General features: G+C 39.8%; 2 protein-coding genes across 2 annotated transcripts; one reads left to right on the plus strand and one right to left on the minus strand.

The window, feature by feature from the left end:
- Window positions 1-1,170: 1,170 nt before the first annotated feature.
- On the minus strand, window positions 1,171-9,326 carry FTSJ1 (FtsJ RNA 2'-O-methyltransferase 1). Its single transcript, XM_026676337.2, has 10 exons — window positions 8,948-9,326; window positions 8,665-8,734; window positions 8,465-8,567; window positions 8,243-8,321; window positions 8,061-8,113; window positions 7,779-7,832; window positions 6,642-6,744; window positions 4,745-4,828; window positions 3,116-3,219; window positions 1,171-2,495 (listed from the first exon to the last, which is right to left on the minus strand). The coding sequence occupies exons 1-10, from the start codon at window positions 9,066-9,068 to the stop codon at window positions 2,295-2,297; spliced, it is 972 nt and encodes a 323-aa protein (XP_026532122.1). The 5' UTR covers window positions 9,069-9,326; the 3' UTR covers window positions 1,171-2,294.
- Window positions 9,327-9,361: 35 nt separating this feature from the next.
- GPKOW (G-patch domain and KOW motifs) lies at window positions 9,362-22,979 on the plus strand. Its single transcript, XM_026676335.2, has 11 exons — window positions 9,362-9,545; window positions 12,067-12,212; window positions 13,497-13,636; window positions 13,743-13,849; window positions 15,563-15,773; window positions 16,408-16,540; window positions 16,763-16,898; window positions 18,285-18,417; window positions 19,145-19,214; window positions 20,729-20,814; window positions 21,777-22,979. Exons 1-11 carry the CDS (start codon window positions 9,376-9,378, stop codon window positions 21,906-21,908), a joined length of 1,464 nt encoding a protein of 487 aa, XP_026532120.1. The 5' UTR covers window positions 9,362-9,375; the 3' UTR covers window positions 21,909-22,979.
- Window positions 22,980-23,641: the final 662 nt, after the last annotated feature.

The following is a 23,641-nucleotide window of genomic DNA, read 5'->3' on the forward strand; positions in this document are numbered from 1 at the left end:
TACTTCTCCTTTTCCTCTTACTCTTTCCAGAAACCTAACTTATTTTCTTGTGAAGAACTTTTCAGGTGGCGCAGGAAATTAGGGCGAAGGGCCCCCCTTGTTCAACATTACAACTCTGTTTGCAGTACTCACTAAACTCAAATATGGTTGGCTACTTTATGGTGTCAGGCATCATACAAACCAAGCCACTATAATTAGGTTAGGATTCAGCACACTGAGAAAACCTAGGAATTTGGATTTAATCTGAAGACTGTACTTTTATATGTGCTTTGTTTTTAAGAGAAAAACATGGCACTCCACTGTAAGTGTAATGAAGTTAGAAACACTTACAACAGGCCGAACAGAGAAATTGGGAACATCTGATCAATTCATGAAGAATGTTGCTGATTAAAGATCTCTGTCATAAGCCACTCTGAATATCTTCACGGAACCTGAGTTACTTAGTCTAAGGAAGTCCTGTTTATAGCTATACAAGAATTTCAGGAGAGGGATGGTGAAAGGAGAAATTTAGGCAGGTCTATACTGAAGAAAGCATTGAAGAAATTCTGAAATTTTATTAAAATGTTGTAGTATAAGCACAGAGGAATTTCCTAAGCTTTTTGAGCAATAAAATAGGAAAAGGTGCAAACTAATAAGGAATTAAGTTAAATATCTTTTAAACTAACAAGAGCAAAACCATTTGCCTTTTTTTCTCCTAAAACTGACATTATATGAGCATTCCAGTTATCCATTATCTCGCCTTAGAACAGAGCTGACAGAGATGCTGAGGCTCTGTCTGTACAACACATTTTAAATGCTAACCTAGTAATGTTTCAATTACCTCAGTAGGCCTATTGCTGTCTGGTGTGAAACTATGCGCCCTTCCTTCACTTTCAGTATCTATGATTGAGATGAAGAGCCCTGTAAAAACACTCCAACTCTGTGGTTGCTTTGATTGCCATCCTCTCGCAGATCTGGGGGTAGGAGTGGAGCAAACTGAAAAAGGGACAGAGAAGAAGTGACTGTAGTTTCAACCATTGCAAGTTCTCCCCTTTGGAAAGGAGGCGAAAAAAGCAGGAAGTGGGGAGGAAAGAAACAGCCTCTCAAGCTGTTCTCTTAACAGCCAGGTTGACTAATGCAACAGCACTGCACGATAACCCTTCACAATCTCTGTTATAGGCAGTCTGCTTCTTTTTTTTTTTTTTTGTAAATTTTATTTGAGTTTTCACAAAAAGAAAACAAACAAAATTAAAACATCTTTTTTGAAAGCAGCATAATCCCGGGTTACATTTTCAGGTTCATGCTCATTTTTATATTCTATTCCATATCTTATTACAATTTTACATTTTCTACATAGCGTCTCCCCTCTTTTAATTTCCTCAATTTTATTATATTTATTTCATCTCAATTCAAATCATTATATTTATATTTTTTGTCTGTCCTGTTTCAATTGTCTATTATCTTTTCTCATTAAACAAAATTTCTCCTGTAGTTACTGATAGGAGTATGGCACCTTTATATCTTTCCCCTGAAATTATAACACTCAATATAATACATAGCTTCTGTTCGGATTCTGTTTGGTACATTCTTAAACTACACACAATATTCTTATAAAAAAATTATAAATGTATATAATTAAAACAACATTCCAATTCAATTCTATCGTTAATATTAAAATTCATTAAAGTCTTAAGATTTTTCACGTTACTTTTCAATTAAATATCATACCTCTAATGGGAACAATTATTAGCTTTCCATAATCAATTCCCCCCCCCTTCACTTATATTTTATAAAACATTGACTAATTAAAGTGTTCCCATTCCTTCCTAATTCAATTTTCTCATTTATTTTATTTCATTTACTTTATTCACAAACATTTCACTAAGTTACACTAACCATTCTATCCCCTCATTCTAATCATATGTTGTTTCCAATTTTCTAAAAGTTATTTCTATTTCAAATATAACAACACAATCTCATGTGCCTTTACAGAATCCCCCTTTCAGTTAAATTTTCACCCATTATCTCTAAATAGATAATTTAGAGACAATAGGCAGTCTGCTTCTGAAGTCTGCTGCTGGATAGCCAGGTTGTCAATGATTATGTGTATACATTGGAGGGGCAGAGTTCTTTTGCATTTCAATGTGACTCCAAAGGCCTGTTGTAGTACAATGTGACCTGAGAACATGCCCCCTCAAAGTTCCAACTCTGGAGACAAGCTCATTCTTCCCACCTTGGCTTCTGCAGAAGATAAAATGTAGTCTTTCAATCCGGCACTGGGTCATATTTTTCTCTCCTTAGTCCTGTGATTTACGTTAGACTGACAGTTCCTCCAGGGCATCTACGACCTCAGTCTCTAGAGGAAAATTTGAAGCCCCTTGCTCTGGCAGCTGAGAGTGGGGCCCTTGTTCCTTGGTAAGGAGGTTGTGTTTCTTTAAGAAGCAGGCTTCTTCGTAAGCAGGACGGATGGGCGGCTGAGTCGGGGGCACGTAGGTATACTCCTTCTCAGGATCCAGCTGACCCAATGGAAGAAGGAGAAAGGTTTATATTAGCTTATTTATTTGGAACCTGCCCCTGATTGGAACACCAGATCCCCAACATTTCTTCTTGTTGAATGCAGTACTGCAGGCTACTTCTGCTGATCACCAGCGGCCAGCAGTTTGGCAGTTCAGATTTCACCAAGGCTTAAGGTTGACTCAGCCTTCCATCCTTCCGAGGTGGGTAAAATGAGGACCCAGATTGTTGGGGACAATATGCCGACTCTGTAAATCGCTTAGAGAGAGCTGTAAAAGCACTGTGAAGCGGTATACAAGTCTAAGTGCTGTTGCTATTTTCAACTTTCTCTCCGCCTGCTTTCAGGCTTCTTTGCCAACAGTTCTGGATTCAAAGACTTTGCACCAATTGTGGCCCCCTTGCTGGAGGAAAGGGTTGCAAATACTACTCCCGAGGCTGGCCAAAGAATGGGGTCTGCATCTATCCATCCAAACAACAGAGCAAACCTGTTGCTTAGTTGCCGGGTTTGAATTTTTCCCAATTAAAAGCTCAGCAAGTCTGGTTCATGTGAAAATGATTTTGGATGAGCCACCTCTGCTTATTTCCAGATCACCTGCTACACCAGCAGGACACCGAGTTTTACCTGCAGTGGATAGGTCCGATCGGAATCGTAAGCACTCAGATCGCCACAAGCCAGGAAAGGGACAATGACCCGATTGGGACCCTCCAGCTGATTAAAATCCACATCTGTAGTGGAGAGATGTCAAAAGCAAGAAGACAATTATTGCCTGCAACAAGACCTCTTTCTAAGTATTGTCATCGCCTAAATATTCTTAGATTTGTTCTACTTGTGCTTCTCTTCTACAGCTGAGGAAGTTTCTCGCAACCCAGAATTTTTCTTAGGAAGTTTCATTTTTAGGGCAGAAGTAGTTTTTGTGGCTATTTGTGTTCTGATATTTATTCAAAGAAACAATAAACAAATTTCCCTCCTCAACTTTACCATCTATAAATTCTCATGTTGGGCTGTGTGTACCCTTTAACTAGGCAAGATGATGTGTCACTGGGCAACCAATTTTGAACCAAGGTACCTCAAATAGGCTAACTTACAAAATACCTTCAAAATCCAGAACCCATGACTCCTATGGAATTAAAATTTGGCAAATTTTATAAAACATTTTATGACTTAACTTTTCCAGTGAAGGTAGTACATTAGGAACTACTGCCACTGTTGAAGGCATTGGTGAATCTGGGAAGGAAATATCTCTGAACAACGACCCAACAGATCACAGATTGTCTAGTTTTTCCTAAAAGTTGAGGGCAGTTTACATTAAATTGCATTATAATCTAGGCTCACAATTAAGGTCTGGGCAGCAAAAATTAATCTCTTGGTTAATCTCTTGTTCGCTGAAACAGCAAAATCGAGCCATTATATAATTTGCCTTCTGTTTCTTCCATTAAAGACAGTCCAAGAAGTTTCCTTCTTTCACCAAAGGTTCTTTCCTCTCTTTCCTTGACCTTAGTTTCTCAAGATGTTTCAACTGATTTCAAGAGCAGGTACCAAACACATTCTACCTGTAGTTGCTACTTAGAATTCCCTGAGAAAAAGAATAGCAGTCTAAACTCAAGCTCCTCCTAATGTCAGCGTTCCAGCAAACCTCCATTCCAATCAATAACTCTGAGACAAGCGTCATCTCAAAAGTACCTTTATTAGAATAGCACCTGGCACATCTGTGAAATCTCAGAACTAAATTCCCCGGAACTTTCCACAATGTCCCAACCTACAACCCATGCCTTTTTCATCATATGAACCAATCCCAAAGTAAGTTCCTTTTTGTTCCTGCACCACACTTCATGACCTTGAACTAACAAATTCTATTTTGTCTACTTAAAGCTACCCAATTGAAATCATCCCCCTCCCACTTTCTCAAGCTATGTGGCAGCATTGAATAAGGTTTCCAAAGCTGACACCTTAATTCCCAGCAGCTATCAAGGACCACACAGTCAAGGTCATCTAGGCCAAACACTTTCCAATGCAGGAAACCAATTAGTATTGCATCTCAGATAGATATCCACCCACCTTCTGCTTAGAGGCCTTTAGGGACCAAAAAATTGCTATTTCCCTCAAGACAATAGCATTGATCCCTCCCAGAATCTTACTTACAATGTTCCTACAAATAACTTGAACCATTCATCCTCTTCTTTCAGCATCCTTCTCCCACATTTCCCAGCGTATCATCATCAACCATACCCTCTTCCCTTCAAGGTTTCTTACCATAGCAATGATCCAATAGGGGATTGGACATGTTCGGCACATAACCTTCAGGGGGATTGTAGTTTCGGCAAACAGCAAAGGCTTCTGAAAATGGAAAGGAAGCTAAAGCTTTGGATACCTCTTCGTCAGTCCCCTAAAGTTCCCTCAATTAAGTCATGGAAGAGGGCAAACAACCTACTGCTATCTGCCTCAAATAAGGCTACACTCTACACTGAAGCAGTTCATATACTCTACATTCATAGACTGAACTCTCACTGGCTAGTACAATAGCCAAGAAAAGAGAACAGGGAAAATTGGCTTGTGCTGGAAATGGTTGCTGTGGGATTTTTCAGAGAATGAATAGGCTGACTTGAGGATTGGCAAGAAAGGGAACCTTTCTGTTCTTACAATGCGTAAGAGATTCACTATGGGTTATCCTCCTAACTCAAATCCTTTGACACTTAGGAATTGGGCGTAAGGCACATTAGTCAGATGCGACGGTAACATTAAATGGTAACCCTATAAATTATATGTAAAAGTAAATGAAAAATTATGCATCTTAGAAATATAATGGGAAATTTCATTTTGTGGAAGTTTTTTTTTTGTATTGAAGACTTTGTATTGAACAAGACTTCACTAAACCCAGAAAAACTATTCAGAAACTAAAGGATACAGATACAAATTAGGCCTTGAACAAAGAATTACGTATGTTTTTCATTCAGAACTGAATGGCAATATAATTTATTTGCATTTAAGATCTCAGTATGTATGCTTTATTCTATAGCCACAAAATACTTCATTATTTTTTTAAAAAGAACAAAGAGGAAGAAAAAATATGTCCGGTTCATGGGTAATATAAATATGTGGTTAGGAGAAATTCATAGATTATTTATAGCAAAGTTGTCATCCTCCTTCCAGAGCTGCTCAGTCTTTCAACTATTTGCCTGGAAAGAGATGGGTATTTATTTGGAGATGAAAACTAGATTTTTATTAAAAGTTTTCAAAAGAGCAATAAAAATGATACAGTTAAAGAAAAAAGACGAAAGTGCAAGAAAGTAAGAAAAGCCAAATTAGGAGCCCCTCCCCCATGAGCTCCCATCCTCTACAATTTTTTCTCCTCCTCTTAGTTAACTAATATAAAACGCTTTATTCCAGAACTTTTCTTAATAATAGCCAAGTAATATCATCTCTAATCCAATTATCCGCAAAACATCCAGAGTTCTAAAATATTAACATTAGTTAACATATATTAACAATCCATATCTCAAATCTTCTGTAACAAAATCCCATTTAAAAGGCGTAAGAGGGTCCAGATATCTTTACACAAATACAATTTTAAAAAATCAAAGTTTAACTCAACAAAAACAGACTAGTTCTCTTTATAAAACCCAAGCTCCAACATACAATATTTTTCTCATTAGAAATACTAATACTTCCAAAAAAAGTCTACCCCAAATAGCAACTTATCTAATTGAAATAAACATTCCATATCTTAACCATAATTTATAACCAAATCAACATTTATATTTATGAATTCCAGTATCCCAATATAAACAAAAGACTGAGATTTAGCATCACAAAGAAAAATAGTTCCTCCTTTAAAAAAAAGTTCACCAAACTTTGTTACTTTGAATACAAAGATGGTTAAATGCAAAGCCAATTTAAGAGCTATAAAATTTAGATGCATAAAGTAACTATTGTGGAGAAAAATTTGAACATCTTATTAAATGTAAGCAAGTCCAATGTATCACATTTTTCCAGTTATGATATTAATGAATAAAAAAAGAGCCACCCAAAGTAACAACAGATTCATTATTCTATTCAAGCTTTCTAATGCTGTCAGATTTGATGCAGGATTCCCCACGAACCCAAAATGGTCAATATGCATGCAATATGCATGTAAGAAACTGCTACTCACCAATGCTAGAGTTGCGACTACTTCGGGGTTTGGCACATGTCACATCAGGGAAGAATATTTTCAACTGGGAATAGAGAAGAGTGACATCCTTCCCTCGGAATATCTGAAATGGGAGAACAAAATGCTACACCATGTCTGGATTAGCTGCATTGTTACACTGTCACAGAAACTATAGCAACTGAATGAGAACCAAGGAGTTCTCAGGGGTATAATGAATCCAGGAGTATCAGAGGCACAGAGAGAAATCCAGGGCACCTCCTGAAAAAATGCAACCTCTCAGCTAGGTGCAGTAACTTAGTACTTCTACCGTGTTTCTCATATAATAAGGCCGGGTCTTTTTTTTTTTTTTTTTGAGCCCCGAAAAAATGGCTAGGCCGTCTTTTCGGGGGTGACTTAATTCCCCCCCCCTTGCATCTTTGGGTGGGCGGGTGGCGACAGCTTGGATGTTGACCTCGGCATTGGTGGGGCACTTCATATCGGGGTCAACGCAGGCAGCACCCTATCCGGGTGTGCAACAAAAGTAATTCCTAACGGCAAGCCCCCCCCACACCATTCCCCCCCCATTTCACATGTTTTAATATAGGCCTTAATTTGGGGGGAGGGGCTTAATTTCATTTCATGCCTATAAAACATGCTGGGACTTCCTATTGGGGGAGGCCGTATTGTTGGAGAAACAGGGTAGCACTAATCCCAATCTGAAATTCTGTGACTCCAAGACCACCAGCCCATCAATTATAATGGAAATGACAAAATACAAGACTGAAACTTTCAGAGGTCTTCAACAATAGAAGTCATACGGTTGCAACTCTTTGGATATTGGTGACCCACAGCTCCCAACAGCCTAAGACAGCACATGATCTGAAGTCCTATCAAAGTTACTTTGCTAGCCAAGCTTTGGAAGTACCTGCTATTCCCCAGATCATCGCTGAAATAGGTGAAATCCAACTTGATGAGATTGACAAGATGAATCCCAATGAATCCCACCACATTTGCTTCAGCACTGAATAACTTCTTTAAGGCAAGAACTCATGTTGGAAAACTACTATTTGCTGAGCTGCTGGGTACAAGCAGGCTTAAATACGTGATACCTATAAGTGCTTTTGCTATATCCAAGGATTCTTTATCTGCATGGCTCACCTTAGCTACAAATGTCCCTCCTTTCTTTAGGACATGCGTAGTGATGTTTAAGGCCTGGGTAACAGAAGAAAAAGAACGTCAGTGAGATGGCTAATTCAGGTGAAGTATTTTTAAGCACAGTTTTAAGATCTGCTGGTGTTTTGGTGGCCATAGAACTACCACTATATCATAGTACTTTGAAAAAGAAAAAAAAAGAAATTAAGGGGGGAGGAACCCTCCCACAGCATTTCATGTGGTTTGCTTTGGTCATCAGACATGGGAATAAAATTAGAATATACGTACAGCAAGCAACAGCTGGGCTTGAATGTACTCATCTATATCATGGAGTCCAGTCACTGAAAGAAAAAAGGAAACATTCGTTAAGGCTAATAATTGCAGCTTCCCCCCCCTCCTCCACTCCACAAGAAAACAGGTATCAGCCTGCCAAAGTTGGCAATCCCTCATACGACTGGGTTGAGACATACCATCAGGGGCTCCATCACATACAACCAGATCGGCTGGTTGCCCCTCAAAATGATGAATGATTTCTTGGGCTGTTGAAACCTAGAAAGAGAAGAGGAGGAAAAGAGGACCCATGGGAAGGTGTTTTTTAAAATAAAAAAAATAGGGCTCATATTCTGCCCTGGTCTAGGATGGGAGCAGAACATGGGGTTATTTCCTATATGGCTTCATTAGACAACATGTACCTTAGTGATGTCCCCTTGGATTTGAATGACTCCTGGCAATGGAGCCATGGCTTGCAAATCCACAGCCACTATTTTGATATCTGCATTTTTAGGATCTTCTCCTCTGGAGAAAGGGAAAGAGGAGAAAGTAGGATGATGTTGCTCTCTCCCTGAGAGGCGTAATAACCCACCACTACCCTGAAGGCAAATTGTTTCCTTACTTGAGCTTTCGGCTCAGAACTTGACTCCAGCTACCAGGTGCTGCACAGAGATCCACAGCCCGGGAGACACCTGGAAAGCGCAGAAGCAGAAGACATCATTAAATTATTGCAATTCAATTGTCAAGAAGGAAAACCACAAAACATAGCTTCTGCTTTTTTTTCTTAAAAGTGATGCAAAGTATGCTTTGGAAATATCTGGAAAATAGCTGCTTTGGCAAAGCAATACATGTGTCAATCATATAACTCATGATGTAATCTGCAAGCTTATTTATTTTCTCCCTACCTTGAAATAAGTGATATTCCTCATCCAGCTGCAGAAGTTTGAATGCGCTGCGAGCTCGCCATCCTTCCTCCTTGGCCAGACGGTAGTAAATATCGCGTTTGTCTTTGGAGGAGCGTCCCATCTTCCCTTATGGGTGGTGACTGCGGTAACTCTTCAAATGCCTTCGGCTTTCGAATGTAATTTACACACAATGCGCGTCACCGAAAACACATCGTCCCCGCGCTCTTGTCGCAAAGCTCCGCGACGGGTCGCAACCGTGATCCGGTAAACGAGTTACTGTAATCGCGCTGCGTTCTGGGAGTTTGTTGTACTGTCATTCGGTGCCCAGCGCTGAAGGAGGCGATGATGTTCTACAGGACTCCGTTTCCCAGGGTGCCTCGGAGCCACGTGATCGGAAGCGGGGGCGGGGCCTACACAGCGAATGGAAGATGGCGGAGGAAAGGGAGAAGGCTGCCGGTGTGCCAGCAGTTCCGGTATCGTTCAGTTTTTCTCGGACGAGCGGACGGAAGCGGTTCCTCCACGTAATTGGGCAGGAGGGCGGCGAAGCGAAACAGGAACCCGATTTCCTCTCCGCTGTTGAAGGGAAAGAATTGCAAAGGTGTGGGTTCGGTAGGGGGAAGCGGGAGCGGCTCTGCGCTTTGGGATTAAGCAGACAGGCCTGTGGGGCGGAGGCGGCTTCGTGTCCGGGCTTGGGGGACCCTGGGTCGTAAGCCTTTTGCAAGCTGCTGGGGTTGAAAATCCCCCCCCCACACACACGCATATAGGCAGCTGCTGTCTCAAGAAGATGGATTCTGCCGTGGTTCCCACAGCCCGCACTCTCTCGTGAAGGATTGTTTCAGGTCCATGCTAGCAGATAATCAGAGTTGGAAGGGACCTTGTAGGTCATCTAGTCCAACCCCCAGCCCAAGCGGGAGACCCTACACCATTTCTGACAAATAGCAGTCCAGTTTCTTCTTGAAAGTCTCGAGTGATGGCGCTCCCACAACTTCCGAAGGCAAGCTGTTCCATGGGTTGATTGTTCTCACTGTCAGAAAGTTTCTTCTTATTTCCAGGTTAAATCTCTCCTTGTTCAATTTCCATCCATTATTCCTTGTCTGGCCTACAGAATGCTAGAAAAGAATACGGGTAGTCCTCGACTTACGACTACAATTGAGCCCAGGATTTCTGTGGTTCAGTGAGGCATGCGTTAAATGGGTTTTGCCCTGTTGTTTACCACCTTTCTTGTCTCGGTTGTTAAGTGAATGACTGCAGTTGATAATTAATAACCCAGTTGTTAACTGATTCGGGCTTCCCCATTGACTTTGCTTGGCAGAAGGTCGCAAAAGGGGATCACACAACCCCTGGGACACAGCAACGGTCATAAGGATGAACCAGTTGCCAGGCATCTAAATTTTGATCACATGATCATGGAGATGCTACAAAGGTAGTTACTATGAAAAATGGTCATAAGTCACTTTTTTCAGTGGCGTAACTTTGAATGGTCACTAAATGAACTGTTGTAAGTCAAGGAGTACGTGTACAGTACTCAATCGTGTGAGCTGTTGTTGGAAGAGGGTAGGCTAGATACGTTTTTCACTACTATATAATGAGCAGTTAGTGCTGTCTAAGTGATCGTGTAAGTTTAATTGCTTAATCCTGTAAGTGTGGCAGCAGCCAAAACAAGCTAATACAATCCTTGGATGTATAAACAGACATAGAATCAAAATCACGTGAAGTATTCATATCGCTTTATAAATCCTTAGTAAGACCACATCTGGAATACTGCATCCAGTTTTGGTCACATTACAAAAAAGATGTTGAAAGTTTGGAAAGAGTGCAGCAAAGAGCAACTAGGGCGATTAAAGGCCTGGAGACAAAAACATATGAAGAACGGTTGTAGGAATTGGGTTTGCCTAGTCTCAAGAAAAGAGGGATTAGGAGTGACATGATAGCAGTATTCCAGTATTTGAGGGGATGCCACAAAGAAGGAGGGGTCAACCTGTTTTTCAAAGCACCAGAAGGCAAGAATCAGTGGATGAAAACTAATCAAGGAGAGAAGCAACCTGGAATTAAGGAGAAACTTCCTAATAGTAAGAACAATTAGCAAATGGAAGAGTTTGCCTTCAGAAGTTGTGCATGCTTCATCACTGGAGGTTTTTAAGGAAAGACTGGACAGCCACCTATCTGAAATGTATAGGGTCTCCTGTTTGAGCGGGAGTTGGACTAGAAGACCTCCAAAATCCCTTCCAGCTCTATTCTGATTGATTGAGTGATTGATCAATTACATCCTGTTGTATCGCCTGCCAAATGAACCCAGAAATCTGTTATTATCTGTTACTCAAATAAACTTCCAGTCTATCCTTTAGTAATGTGCAGGACTAGGAAAGGAGTGAAGGGATCATAATACAAATGAAAGGCATATTTTGTCTTCTGTGAAACAAGGGCATTACTGTAAATGCAATGGTGTTAATTGCTTGTCATTTCAACAAATCTGGTATAAGTAGTTCTTGTTTCTTCTTTGCTACCAAAAAAGTGTGTTCCTGCCAGTGAATTTCAAATGCACTTATTTTGGCCACCTTGTGCTCTTTTTCATGCCAAACAGGTTAGGGTTATCAATTAATGCTTGATAGTCACCTCTGAAAATTGATCTACTTGTGGCATATCACAATAAGGATTTGTTATGTCTGTAGCCAGGTAAAAGCTTTGTGACATGAGATTTTAAGTGTAGTAGGCAAAAAAGGAACAGGATCTGAAGAGGTTCCCTCTATCACTGTAATTCTTCTTTCAGTAATTCATTCCTATACATAAAGTAATCATTACTTTATTCCTGAGCCTGTTGCTGATGTCTTCTTGCAGTGTGAAACCATGAAAAAGAGTGCAATTTGAAAGTTTTTGCTCTATGCTCAAAATGACTACATTTTAAATATGGACATATTAAGTATTACTTGGGAATTTTGGTCTCCGTGTTGGTGTAATTTCTTTAAGATCTGACTTTTTTTTTTCATTAGCTTACAGTAAGGGCCATAGTTCTGTGAGATGCTAGTGCTTGACTAGTTTAGCCTTTTGAAACTTCTCCACAATATATGTGAATAGAAAAACCCCAATCGCAATTTTTATTGACGCGTGTTCTTACCCTGCAGTGTTCGACCAGCTCCTCAGCCAAAAGAGCTTGTCGTTCCCTTGATCCGAAAGAATCAGTGGAAGAAGCCTGAGGTCTCTGCAACCCATCAGGAGCAGGATGGGCTTAACAGTGTTGATGCGCAAGCAGTCAAAGAACTCATTGAAGGTGAATGCATGACGGAATTGCAACTTTGTCCACTAGTAAAAAACAGAATATGAGATTATTATTTTTTTTTCAGTTTATAATTACAGGAACCTGGTAGGGCAACTTCCAATGGGCTAATTTTAAGACTGTGGAGGATTCAATAGATTGTTTGTCAGTGATGTTGCTGGAAAATAATTCTGACCTCTGTTAGAACATATTATCTCAAGGTTTTAACCTGAACCTTCCCTTCCATGAACATGTACAACATCCCCGTAGACTAACAAATATGAATTAGCATAATTGGAAGGAAGTGCGGGGGAGGGAGGGAGAGAGAGAATGAATCTGTCTCAAAGTCACCTATTGAATGGTGATTCATGAATGGAGGTCCGCCCCACTCATGCTGGCTGAGGAGGTATGGTGTGTATCCTGTTGGTCAAGGAGTTCTAGCTGGCAGGATCCAGGAGAAGAGCGTGCTCTACTGTAGCCCCTGCCTTCTAGAATATCCTGTCCCCTGGGGTGAAGTCTTCCCCCACTCTCTTGTCCTTCTGTAAGGGCCTGAAGACCTGGCTGCCAGTTGGCCTGGGGACCCAATGGGAAGGACCACACTGGAAGTGATTATTAGACTACTAGCACAATCCCACCTAAACCTCCCCCCCTCCATGCATCCTGCTCTCTCCCCGCACATCTTTTAATTATATGTAATTGTATTTTTATTAATGTTATATTTACATTTTTATTGTAAGGTGCTCAGAATAATCCTGTGACGAAATGGGCAGCTGGCAATTTTTTTTAATAAATATATTATTTGGATATAGTGGCATTTATACAGTGTTGACTAGAGATTATTAACACTCTAATAGTAAGATAACTTAAACATTCAGCTTCGGAAGAGTTAACTGAGTGGCTCAGTAATTCTGGGAATTGAAGTCCACAAGTCATAAAAGGGCCATAGTCCCCCATCTAGAGGTATTCTTTGTAAGTACGCCATTGAACTACAGCACTGCATGCATTTTGTGCTTGCATTTTATACTAAAATTCTTTTAGTTGCTGATGATGCATTTAAAGTAATGCCAATGCTGCTAAACCACAAACAGAAAATCTGGTTGTTGCAGGAGCTGTGAAGTATGCAACTTGATAAAACCGATACTTCACTCCTACTTTCCTGGTAAATCTATTGTAGTGAACATCCAGATCACCTTGGATTTGAGTAGCTCTTAATTTTCCCCCATTGGACCTAGGAAACAAATATTTGACTCTTTGAGGTTTCTTGACTTAACTCTTATACTTTGGTTCACTGCTGTTTAGAATCCAAGAAATCACAGGAGCAATGGGAAAGTGGAAGCAAGGTAGATTCCAACTTTGCAATTCCTCTCCTCATGGTAAACCGTGTGCCTGATGGCTTTGAAGATGGGGACAAAGTGGATGTCAGCCTCCGCCCAGAACCGGTAAGAATAAAATGGCATTATTCTGGACAATTCTTAGAATTCCTACTTCAGTTGGTTTAATTCCTGTTCCTTTGCCTTCTCTCTCTATATATTTTAATTTTGGCAGTCAACTGAGTCGGATTATGAAGAGGTACCAGTGGAAGCTTATGGTCTTGCTATGCTCAAGGGCATGGGCTGGAAGGCAGGAGAAGGCATTGGGCGCACATTTAAACAGTAAGTGTTCTTTACATAGATACTCATTATTATTACATGATTAATGTGTAAGGTTATTTTTTAAAGGTAATTAACTGAGATGCTGTAAAAACTCAGTCAAAGACTAGTTTAAGAATATTAAACGTCCCGAGTTGTTGGAAGCCATATTATCAGATTAATTGTAGCAATAATATTTGCCACCACTTACATATAAAGAAACTTTTCAGAATGAAAAAGAGGAATCCTGAGGGTGAGGTGAAGTATCGGGGGACTGGAGAAGAGCCGATATGGTCATGTCTTCAGGAAGAGGTGAAAGAGTTCTTGGATAACTACAGATCGGTCAGCCTGGTTTACATGTCTGGCAGTTGGTTGGAGAACATGTAGAAAAGAATGCATTCCTTGGCAGAAGTCAGCATGGATCTGTTAATACAGATCGTCCTTATTTAATGACAATAATTGGGATCATAGCATCACATGAGTGTGTTGCCTTATGATGGCCATTCCGGTACTTCCTCTTGTGGTAGTAAAGTGATTTCCTTCATAGTTATTAAGTGCAACATTCTATAGTCGCCATTTCCTACCTCCTATCAGCTTTCCCATTGACTTTTCTCGTGGGAAGCTGGAAATGAAGGTCACAAATGGTGACCACATGATGGCTGAGCTGTCAACTGGCCGATTAGTGAACCCAAAATAAGGAAACACTGTTGGGAGCTTTGAATTCCCCAAAGTTAAACTCTATTGGATACACCATATTGGTACAGCTCTGATTTTCCCGCGCAAATGTTTGCCTAGTTAAACAATAGCGTTCTCTTCTTTCCACCCTTGGGTGATCACATTGTCCAATTATGAGACATCCTTTTGCTATGGGAACAATCCGTCTCTTTCTCAAGCACCTACAGTGGTGACCTTGATGGTTTCCAAGCTCTCACGATCTCCACATACATTCTTAGCATTCCATTTCCCCCTTCCCTCCCCCCCCCAGTTCATTGGCAAGTTGAAAAGCTTTAAGGTTTGAAAGAAGCAAAGCAGTTCAGTATTGACAGTAACAACCATAACTACTAGAATAGGTAGTAAGTCTCACTTTTCAGCACCATCATACCTTTCAACAGTCACTGGATGAGTAATCATTAAGTGAGGAATCATGCCACACTGGTCTATTCTCCTTGTTTTATAGAGTGAGCCTATTTAGTTAACCACAGGAAAAGGGTAGCTATGGTGTACTTTGATTTCATCGAAGAGCTCCTTACAATCTTCCATGAGACTAGTAGAAGCAAGGGAAAGAAATGCATATGCTTTTGGAAAGGAATTAAAGCGTTTTATTGTAGTTATTTGACAGAATGGGAAAGATTTGGGCATGGAAAAAAAAGTGATTGGGTCACATTCCTGGATGCCTGCATGGATTCTTTCCTTTCCACCCCACATGTAATTGCACAGCAATATAGGTTTTATTGCCACCAATTTCAAACTCTTACAATTAAATTATTTCATGTAAGTTTCAATTGCTTAAAAGCTGTTTAACATTGTAAGAGGAGATACTCAATTATTATCAACCCCATATTTCCTCTATAAGAACTTCATTTCAAGGTTTCAGGTCTGTGCTAAGCTGTGAACCAGGTGCTTTCATGTCTTTCTTACACTATTTCTGATGGATAACATAATTTTGCCTTTTTGTGGGTATAGTGACCTCAGTTTCTTTCCTTTTATCCCATTGTTCTGCTTTGTTGCCTACCTTAGGGATGTGAAGCCAGCAGAAAACCGTCTTCGGCCCAAGGGCTTAGGCCTTGGAGCAGATCGCTCGGCAGCTAAGGACTTGAAACCTTCAGGGTCCCAGCGACCCCCAAAGCCAGGCGAGGAACCTTCAAAGAGCAAAGATGAGCCTTTGGGGTTGGTTCCAGGAGGTGCCGTCTTCATTGAAAGTGGGCCTCATAAGGAGCTGTATGGAAAGGTGAGCTGACACTTTTCTTAAGCTAGTTGTTTTTTGGACTCTGAACTGAGATGAGTGGAAGCCTGCCTCCCTCGTTCCCAAAGAAGATTTGGGAAGCGAGCCCAAGTTAAGAAATAAATCCCTTTGCTCTTCTTTTGGAATGGGTTCCCCCTCCCCTCAGTTTTCTCAGCAACCTCTCCCCCTTTGCCTTAGGTAGATAGCCTCTGCCTGTGTCCTAGGGATGAGTTTTGCTGTGGCAGTATGGGAGAAATATTTTTATTTCCAAAAATTTGCATTTATCAGAGGACGCTCTGATAAAATGATTTTGAATCAGTTTGCAGTGCAGGCGTAGCCTTTATTTCCAATCTGTCATATCAGCTATCCACATCTAATAGCATTTCTTTTTATTGTATTTACTTTTCTGTTAAGGGTTCACAGTAGTGAATATGGCACTTACTGTTTTATCCTCCCAGTGGCGACCTTGTGAGATAGACTGAATTGGGAGAGAAGTTATACAGTACTCCGAATTTGCCCAGTGAATTCCAGGGTCCACTGGGGATTTGAATCTAAGGCTTCCTAGTCTCAGTTCAGCACTAGAAGGATCATGCCGCCACCACTCACTTAATGACTGGGCCCTGACTTGTGTCTTTTGTAGATTGAAGGTGTTGATGGAGATAACGCTCGTGTCATGGTGAAACTGGCAATTGGCAGCAAAGTGGTCACTGTGAGTCAACATGGAGTTCAGCCTGTTACCCAGAAAGAATACGATAAGCTGGCTAAAGACTTAAGTAAGTTAAAGTAGATTTCCCTATTCCCACATAGACACCAGAACTACTTCTCCTTTTGGGGGATGCTAAGTAGTCATACTAGCTGTCCTCTCACAGCGGCCCTCCTTGTCAATATAAAAACCAAGTCATCTTGATCGCAGAACTTGGGGTGAAAATCTGCTATAAATGTCTGTTCCCCTCATGGATTGTATCCTCTCAGCTATTTGCTTCTCTCCAGTACAGGTCGCCTCAGCAAGGCTCACAAAGAGAAGGAGGAGGAAGAAAGAAATGGGGCCAAGGACAGCTCTGATAACAGGGCCTCCAAAGGAAAAAATGAGAGCAGGGACAAAAAAAGGAAGCACACGGCAGATGCAGACAGGTAAACGTGTCCTGCTCTTGCAAGTGCTGAGTGCTATTTTAAAGTCTGTAGCTATATGGTGGCTGGTGGTTGGATTCAGCATTTGCCAGAGCACAGTTTCCAACAGTGGTGAAGGGAGAAATGAGAAAAGACCTCACTTGGGTTATTATACATTTATTTAGAATATAATGTATACTAGTGCAAGACTGCCTTTTCTTTGGGGATTACACTGTTGACTCCAACATCGTTTTAATCAAACCCCATTTGATGTCTTCTCATCCCACTATTTCTGTTTTCAGTTCAGTGTAAGTTGGCCTACTTCGAGATCTTGCAAGTGATGAGTGGGCAAATGGAAAATTATCAAGAAACCAGTTCAATTGGGAAGCCTCAAGCCTAGAGTTTGGGCTTGGTTTGAGAGCATAAAAAGGGAACAAACAAGCAAAAACTTTTCGACAAGTGATGCCCTAAGAAGCAAACGTGAAAGTAAATAGACAAAAATCTGCAATTGTGAGCTGTAGTGCTTAGGACATACTAATCTTCCTATCTCATAACAAAAAAGCCAAAGTCCTGCTTCAGCTAATGAGAAGGTACTAGGATTTATCATTTCAAACAAAAGACTGCACTACTGGATATTGGAAGCAGTGATCCCTAAGGAGGATGGTTAAATGGAGGAAAAGTCCAGGGGAAGACATGGTAGAAAATTTGTATCATTGGAGGTCAGAAACCATTTTCAAACTGTATGGATGAAATGGCCTCTAGAGTATTTAAGGCAGAGGTCTCATTCTCGCGGCCCAATTGCGGCCCACAGGACGATATCCTGTGGCCCCCACCGTGATATGAAAGTATAATATTAGTGTATAATGTAAATATAAAGTATAATATAAAGTATAATATTATGCGGCCCAGCCTCACCTAGACTCTGCCTCCAGCGGCCCCCAGGTAAATTTGTGTTTGAGACCCCTGATTTAAGGGAAGGGAAGGTCAGATCAGGTCTGTTCTGGCCATCACACTTTAAAAAGGATTCCGAAAAATTGGAACAATTTCAGAAAAGGATAACATGGTTGATCAGGGGAGCAGAAACTAAGCTGTATGAAGAGCTAAAACATAGACTTGAGGAAAAAATGACAAGGGAAATAAGGTAAATAATAAGAAGGCAGTTTCTGAGTGAACATTAGAAAAAACATCCTGGAGTGCACTGCAGATAGTTTGACAGTAGAACCTTTGGCCCATAGGAGGAGGAGGAGTCTTCCCTTCGTAGGATGTACACAAGCAGGGTTCAGGTAGTCATCTAATTGTATACCTTCAGCTTGCTTTAATCTGAATTCTTGCACTAAGAAGGGATTAGGTGATTGCCTAACGAGACCATTTCCAACTAAGAATTCTTCAATAATTCTCTTGTGCCCACAGAGAGAACCATACTGGGAAGCAGAGTAAGTCTACTGACAGTTCCTCTTCCAGAGCTGCTCACTGGTTGCGCCAAGATCTGCGAGTCCGCTTTATAGATAAGCTCTACAAAGGAGGCAAATACTATAATACTAAGGTACTTGGCAGGTATCTACTTCTCATCATTATTAATACAGTGTTTTGAGACTATCTTATAAATGCCTTCTTAAAAAATAATATGCTTCTCTTGGTTATGAAGAAGCAGCAAATTATTTATGTGGACAATTGATAGAGCTGGGAGGGCCAAGTCAGTTCAGTCTAATTCTCATAAGGCAGCAACAGAAATGGAGGATAGCTTTTCATCTTTGCCAGAATAGCAGTATTCCGTTTGGCTCATGGCGTCATTACATTTTGAATAACAATCTCTGCAGAATTTACTTGCAATGGTTTCAAAAGTGCCACGCCCTGCAGTGGCAAAGATCCTTCTCAAGGTTGTATTTTTCCAATATTTTGCTTGGGGCGTTGAATGCAATAGAAATGGGGGGAGCTCACCAAAGCTTTTCCCCTCAGAGAAGGAGCCATTTCTGAAAAGCTGTGGGGGATTTTTTTTCTTGAAGCTTACTTGTTGAAGTGATGCTGTAGAGATGGAGATACCAAGTTTCAATATTGCCCAAAGAAGGAAGGTAGGATTTCATTGAAATAATAACCGATTCTCACTATGAGAAGCTGAAGGCCTGCTTTGGTCAGGGAAAAGCCTATGTCCTTTCAAGCTATGAGTGTTTGCATCTGAGGGCCAGTTCCAGCAAAGACTGTTATAAATACTCAGCTGACCCCATTGTTAGGACACAGAAGGTATGAAATCTTGTGTTGTTTTTTGTCTCCAGATGGTAATTGAAGATGTCCTCAAGCCAGACACCTGTGTTTGCCGAATAGCTGAGGGACAAATTCTGGATGGTGAGTGTATTAGTGCTGCTGCTTAAGTCTGAGACTCAAGATTTGACTTTTGATATTTTCTGAACAGCATCTTTAGCTTGTTGATTATGAAGAAAGGTGTCCAACTTTGCTGCAGAATTTCTAGTGTTCCAAGGAGGACATTTGTGATGTGGGAACCCAAATTTCTGAAGGAAGGTTTACACTCATGTCAGCCTGCCCAAATGCTAAACTTGTCTACTCTTTTCCGAACTTCCTTTTTCTCAGAGATGATTGATGGTGGTTTTGTCTTTTACTTTTGCTACCCTGTTTATGATCTCAAAACACTTAAAGTTCTTGTCCTGCTTTTAACAGTTTGTTTTAATACTTTTATAGATAAACATTACTCTTTGATTTTGAAATATTTGAAACCTTATAATAAAGAACGCTGTATATATCGGTATACGGAGATACAGGTATTCATATTTAAAGAGACCTTCAATGCATAATACTTTTAACGAGATTCTTTTATTTAATACTAGGACTATGAACTGATAGATTAATCTGCCAAATTAAGCAAATTAATTTCTGAAATGTACTGTTATCAATATTTCAGTATATCTGATTTTTTGAGATAGAAATGTGAGCATTTGCAATGTTTTTATTTCTATAATACTTGCTACTCTTAGTAGCAGAATTACTTTACTGTCTAGTTTTTTTAATTCCAGCTGTGTTAATGAATCTGGGCAATTATTTTATAGTCTCCCCTGATTAACAGTTTCTGCTAGGGAACTAAAATATCCCACCTAAATTTCAGTTGATCTGAAATTGCTGAACACTTTTTTTTAAAACATAGTAGGTGAAGGCAGAACATATATAATCAGTTGTGTCCAACTCTTGGTGCCTTTATAGGCAAGTGCTCTTCATGCAACCCTGTCAAGCACATTTCTTTCAATTGTCCATCTTTGTATCAGCTTTGATGGCATCAAGCCAGAGAGTTCTTTGCTTGCCCTTTTTCCTTGATCCACTCACCATTCCTAGCATCATTGACTTCTCCGATGAATTGGCATGCATGACATGGCCAAAGTAAATCAGACATAGTTTTGTAATTTGGGCTTCTAGTGATGTTTCTGGTTTTATATGATTCAGCACCTCTCTGTTGGTTGCTCTGGCTGGCTATGGTATATGCCATAATTTATGCCACCGCAGTTCAAAGGCATCCGTACATTCAGTTTTTAGCACAAAAAGCTTTACACTACCACTGAAAGTCTGACTTTAGTTTGGAGCATCTGTCAAAAACTGGCCCAAAACATTTCAATCTTATCTGTTACCTGGATAATTGGGAAGAAAATAGTGTGAGATGCAAAGTGCTGCTTAAGGCCCATCTAAAGTAGGATAAGAAGGTACCCATGTGATGGCCAGGTTCCCAGTTTCACTTGAAATTAGAGAAACTATGTTTGAGAAATTCTCTTGTACACGATTTTTCAGGTAGTTAATGGAAGAGTGATATTTCAGGTAGTATTAGTGACTTCAGGTTCTTGCTTTGACCTCTTTTACAGGTATCCATGAGTCTATGCTGGAGACTGTAATTCCTCGGAATGATTCAGACTGGGTTATGGTGGTACTAGGAGAACATGTTGGAAAGGTAAGTCACTAATCCAGTGAGATGGAACCTAGCTAATTTCTCTTAAAGCTCTTGAATTTCATGCTCTATAAAGATATGGGATTATATATTTGTTTGTTTATATTTATTATTAAATTTATATGCCACTAACACAATGGTAAATTGCAGGTATGATAACAAATTGTTACTTCAGATGCAGGTGATCCAAGGTGCCATCTTACTCTTGTGGTCAAAATTATGGGTTACATCTTATTTTATCCTATAATATTTATCATGCAGATTTAGGCAGATAGTGGTAATAAAATAATGAAGCTTAGTATTGCAATGGCTACAGGTACTTTATTGCTCACACTACTATAAGAAGCTCCATTTATTTCCACTATATGGGTAGTCCTCAACTTATGACCAGTTTCTTAGCCATCATTCTAAGTTACAACAGACCTCCCCGAGGGTATTTGTGACATGGTTCTAATGGCTGCCACTCCAACCGTCAAACAACTGCATTTTGGGTGTGTGGCAGCCAGTCTGCCATTTGCGGCATCCCATAGTCACGTAACCACATTTTTCAATGTTTTTGCCAAATAGTGGCAGCATTTGCTTAATAACCTACATAAAAGCCTTGTGAAATTGGATGGATCATATGGGTGATCTACTTTATGACTGTCATGACTTACAATCATGATGGGCAGTCGTAAGTCAACAACTACCTATATGTATTTTTTGAAACAATTACAAAGTAAATTAAAATGCAGCAAGTAAGATTTAATAAAGTTAGGGGCATCTTTTTTTTTGGGGGGGGGGGACACACTGCAATATTACATGAAATTAAGTTATGCTCACTACTTAGAAGGGTTGTTGATCACTGGAATGCCACAATATTTGGAGCTCCACTGCTTGCTTACACATGGTCTTCTCAGATGTATGCTTTTCTTCAGGAAAAGAAACACTAAACCTCATTCGTTGCTTTTTCACTCTTAAATTAGATGGGTCGCATTCTGCGTCGAGACAAGGGACAGAATCATGCAGTGGTGCAACTACAACAGGATGACGAAAAGCTTCTGACCCTGGATTATGATGCTATCTGTCACTATGTTGGTGGTTTTGAGGATGATTGAGATCCACAGCTCCTCCAAAAAAGAGAACATCTACAGAACAGAGGAATTTCTCTTCTGAGGCTCAAGATAAAGAGCCCAGTCCATAATGTGGCATCACAGTGGAGTGGTGTTGGAATTATTACGCATGACACACACCATGGGCAGCCTTCATATGCACAGCAATCCATGATTCATATTCAGTTATTTGGCTGGGGTTTTTTTTCTAATTAAGGTTTTAGATGTGCTGTTACTTTTGTCTAGTGACGTACAGATCTCTGAATCAGTGATAGCGCTCCAGAATTGCCAAAGACAAGAGAGTGATCTATTAAAGGATTATGTGGCATAATCAAACAGTTGCTGGTCAACTCTGGATCCAGAGGGCTGAAAAATAAGCCACCCCTACAACAAAGAGTTCTGATTTAGAAACTAGTGGTTCATGGACTTCAATTTTAAATTATTCTTTGGGATGTGGATTTTTTTTAATTTCTAAGTTCTTTTCTAGATAATAGCTACTTCAATTTGTGTCATCTGAAAATCTGGGATGAAGGCTGGTAAAATTATGTAAAAACTTAACTTGTTCTTAAACTAAAATTCTCCAAGCATTCAAAAATGGAACCTGGAACCAATGTATTTTCCTGATTTTTTTCAGGGTGGTCATTTTTTAATTGAACTTGTATTTACAAAATCCTGAAGCAATTAGTAGGCAGAAAAGAAAATTGTGCACTGTGTAGAAGTTTGCAAAAGTTATTTTGTTGGAAGAAACTGATAAGATTACAAGACATTCCTGGAGGAAGGAATAATACTTACCTTCCTGGAGCATCTATTTTCATCATAGACCTAAACATAAATAAGCATCAGAAATGAACATAGATGAACCATCTTTTGGGAAGTGTCTCATTTTGCTAAAATGAATAAGTTTGTGTGTGTAAATTTCCCTCTCAAAATGTGATGTAAAGCTATGGTCCATTTTTCCTGCCATCTGTGTAAAAATGAACACAGACCCAATTACTATGTGTAAAATAACTTTCTTGGACTTCACTGATAATTTACTCTCTTCTTGGCTATAATATAAGTAAAGTCTTATTTTGCCTATTCTTTGTATGATTGTTACTAAAACTGATCAGTAAATTGCACTATCTAGGGTGGTCTTTAATTTCAAAAGCAAAAAAAAATTAAATATTTGACATATTGCAAGACATATTGCAACCTAGCACTGTTAGGTTTTACCATTTTCTGCTACCTTATCTCAAAACTTATAAAAATATTCGCAAATAATGATATAATAGGATAAAGGCATTGAGGAAGAAAATGATTTCTAATAGAAATTAAAAAAAAAATGTTTCTCTCTCCTTGCCTACCTCTCCAAAGGATTATAGGTTTTTTGCTATTAAATAAGCCTAAGGGGAATTTATATTGATTTGGGCCATTTGCTAAGGGGAAATTATATTGATTTGTGATTGTCCTTTGTTTAAGAACTGAGCACTTCAAGACCTAAAAATCACAGAGTCCAAAGTACCTAACCTACCGTATGTGTTAAATTACCTGACTCAGCCAGCTGTTCTAGGACTGAAGGATGCAGTTTGGCTTGTTCTCTTGTTCAGAGAACATTTTGCTGGAGATAAATTTGGCCCTTTCTGAACAACAGGTGCTTCTCTCCTCTGTTCATACCTTTCTTTTTTAATGTTGTGATTCTGAGGATCAGCAATGTTAATTGCGTTTTAACTACTTTACCACAATATTTAAGCTCTTTAGAA

Source organism: Notechis scutatus, chromosome 2, assembly GCF_049901735.1.
Source record: "Notechis scutatus isolate UNSWTSFEM ecotype Mainland chromosome 2, rNotScu1.2, whole genome shotgun sequence".
NCBI classification, from domain to species: Eukaryota; Metazoa; Chordata; class Lepidosauria; order Squamata; family Elapidae; genus Notechis; species Notechis scutatus.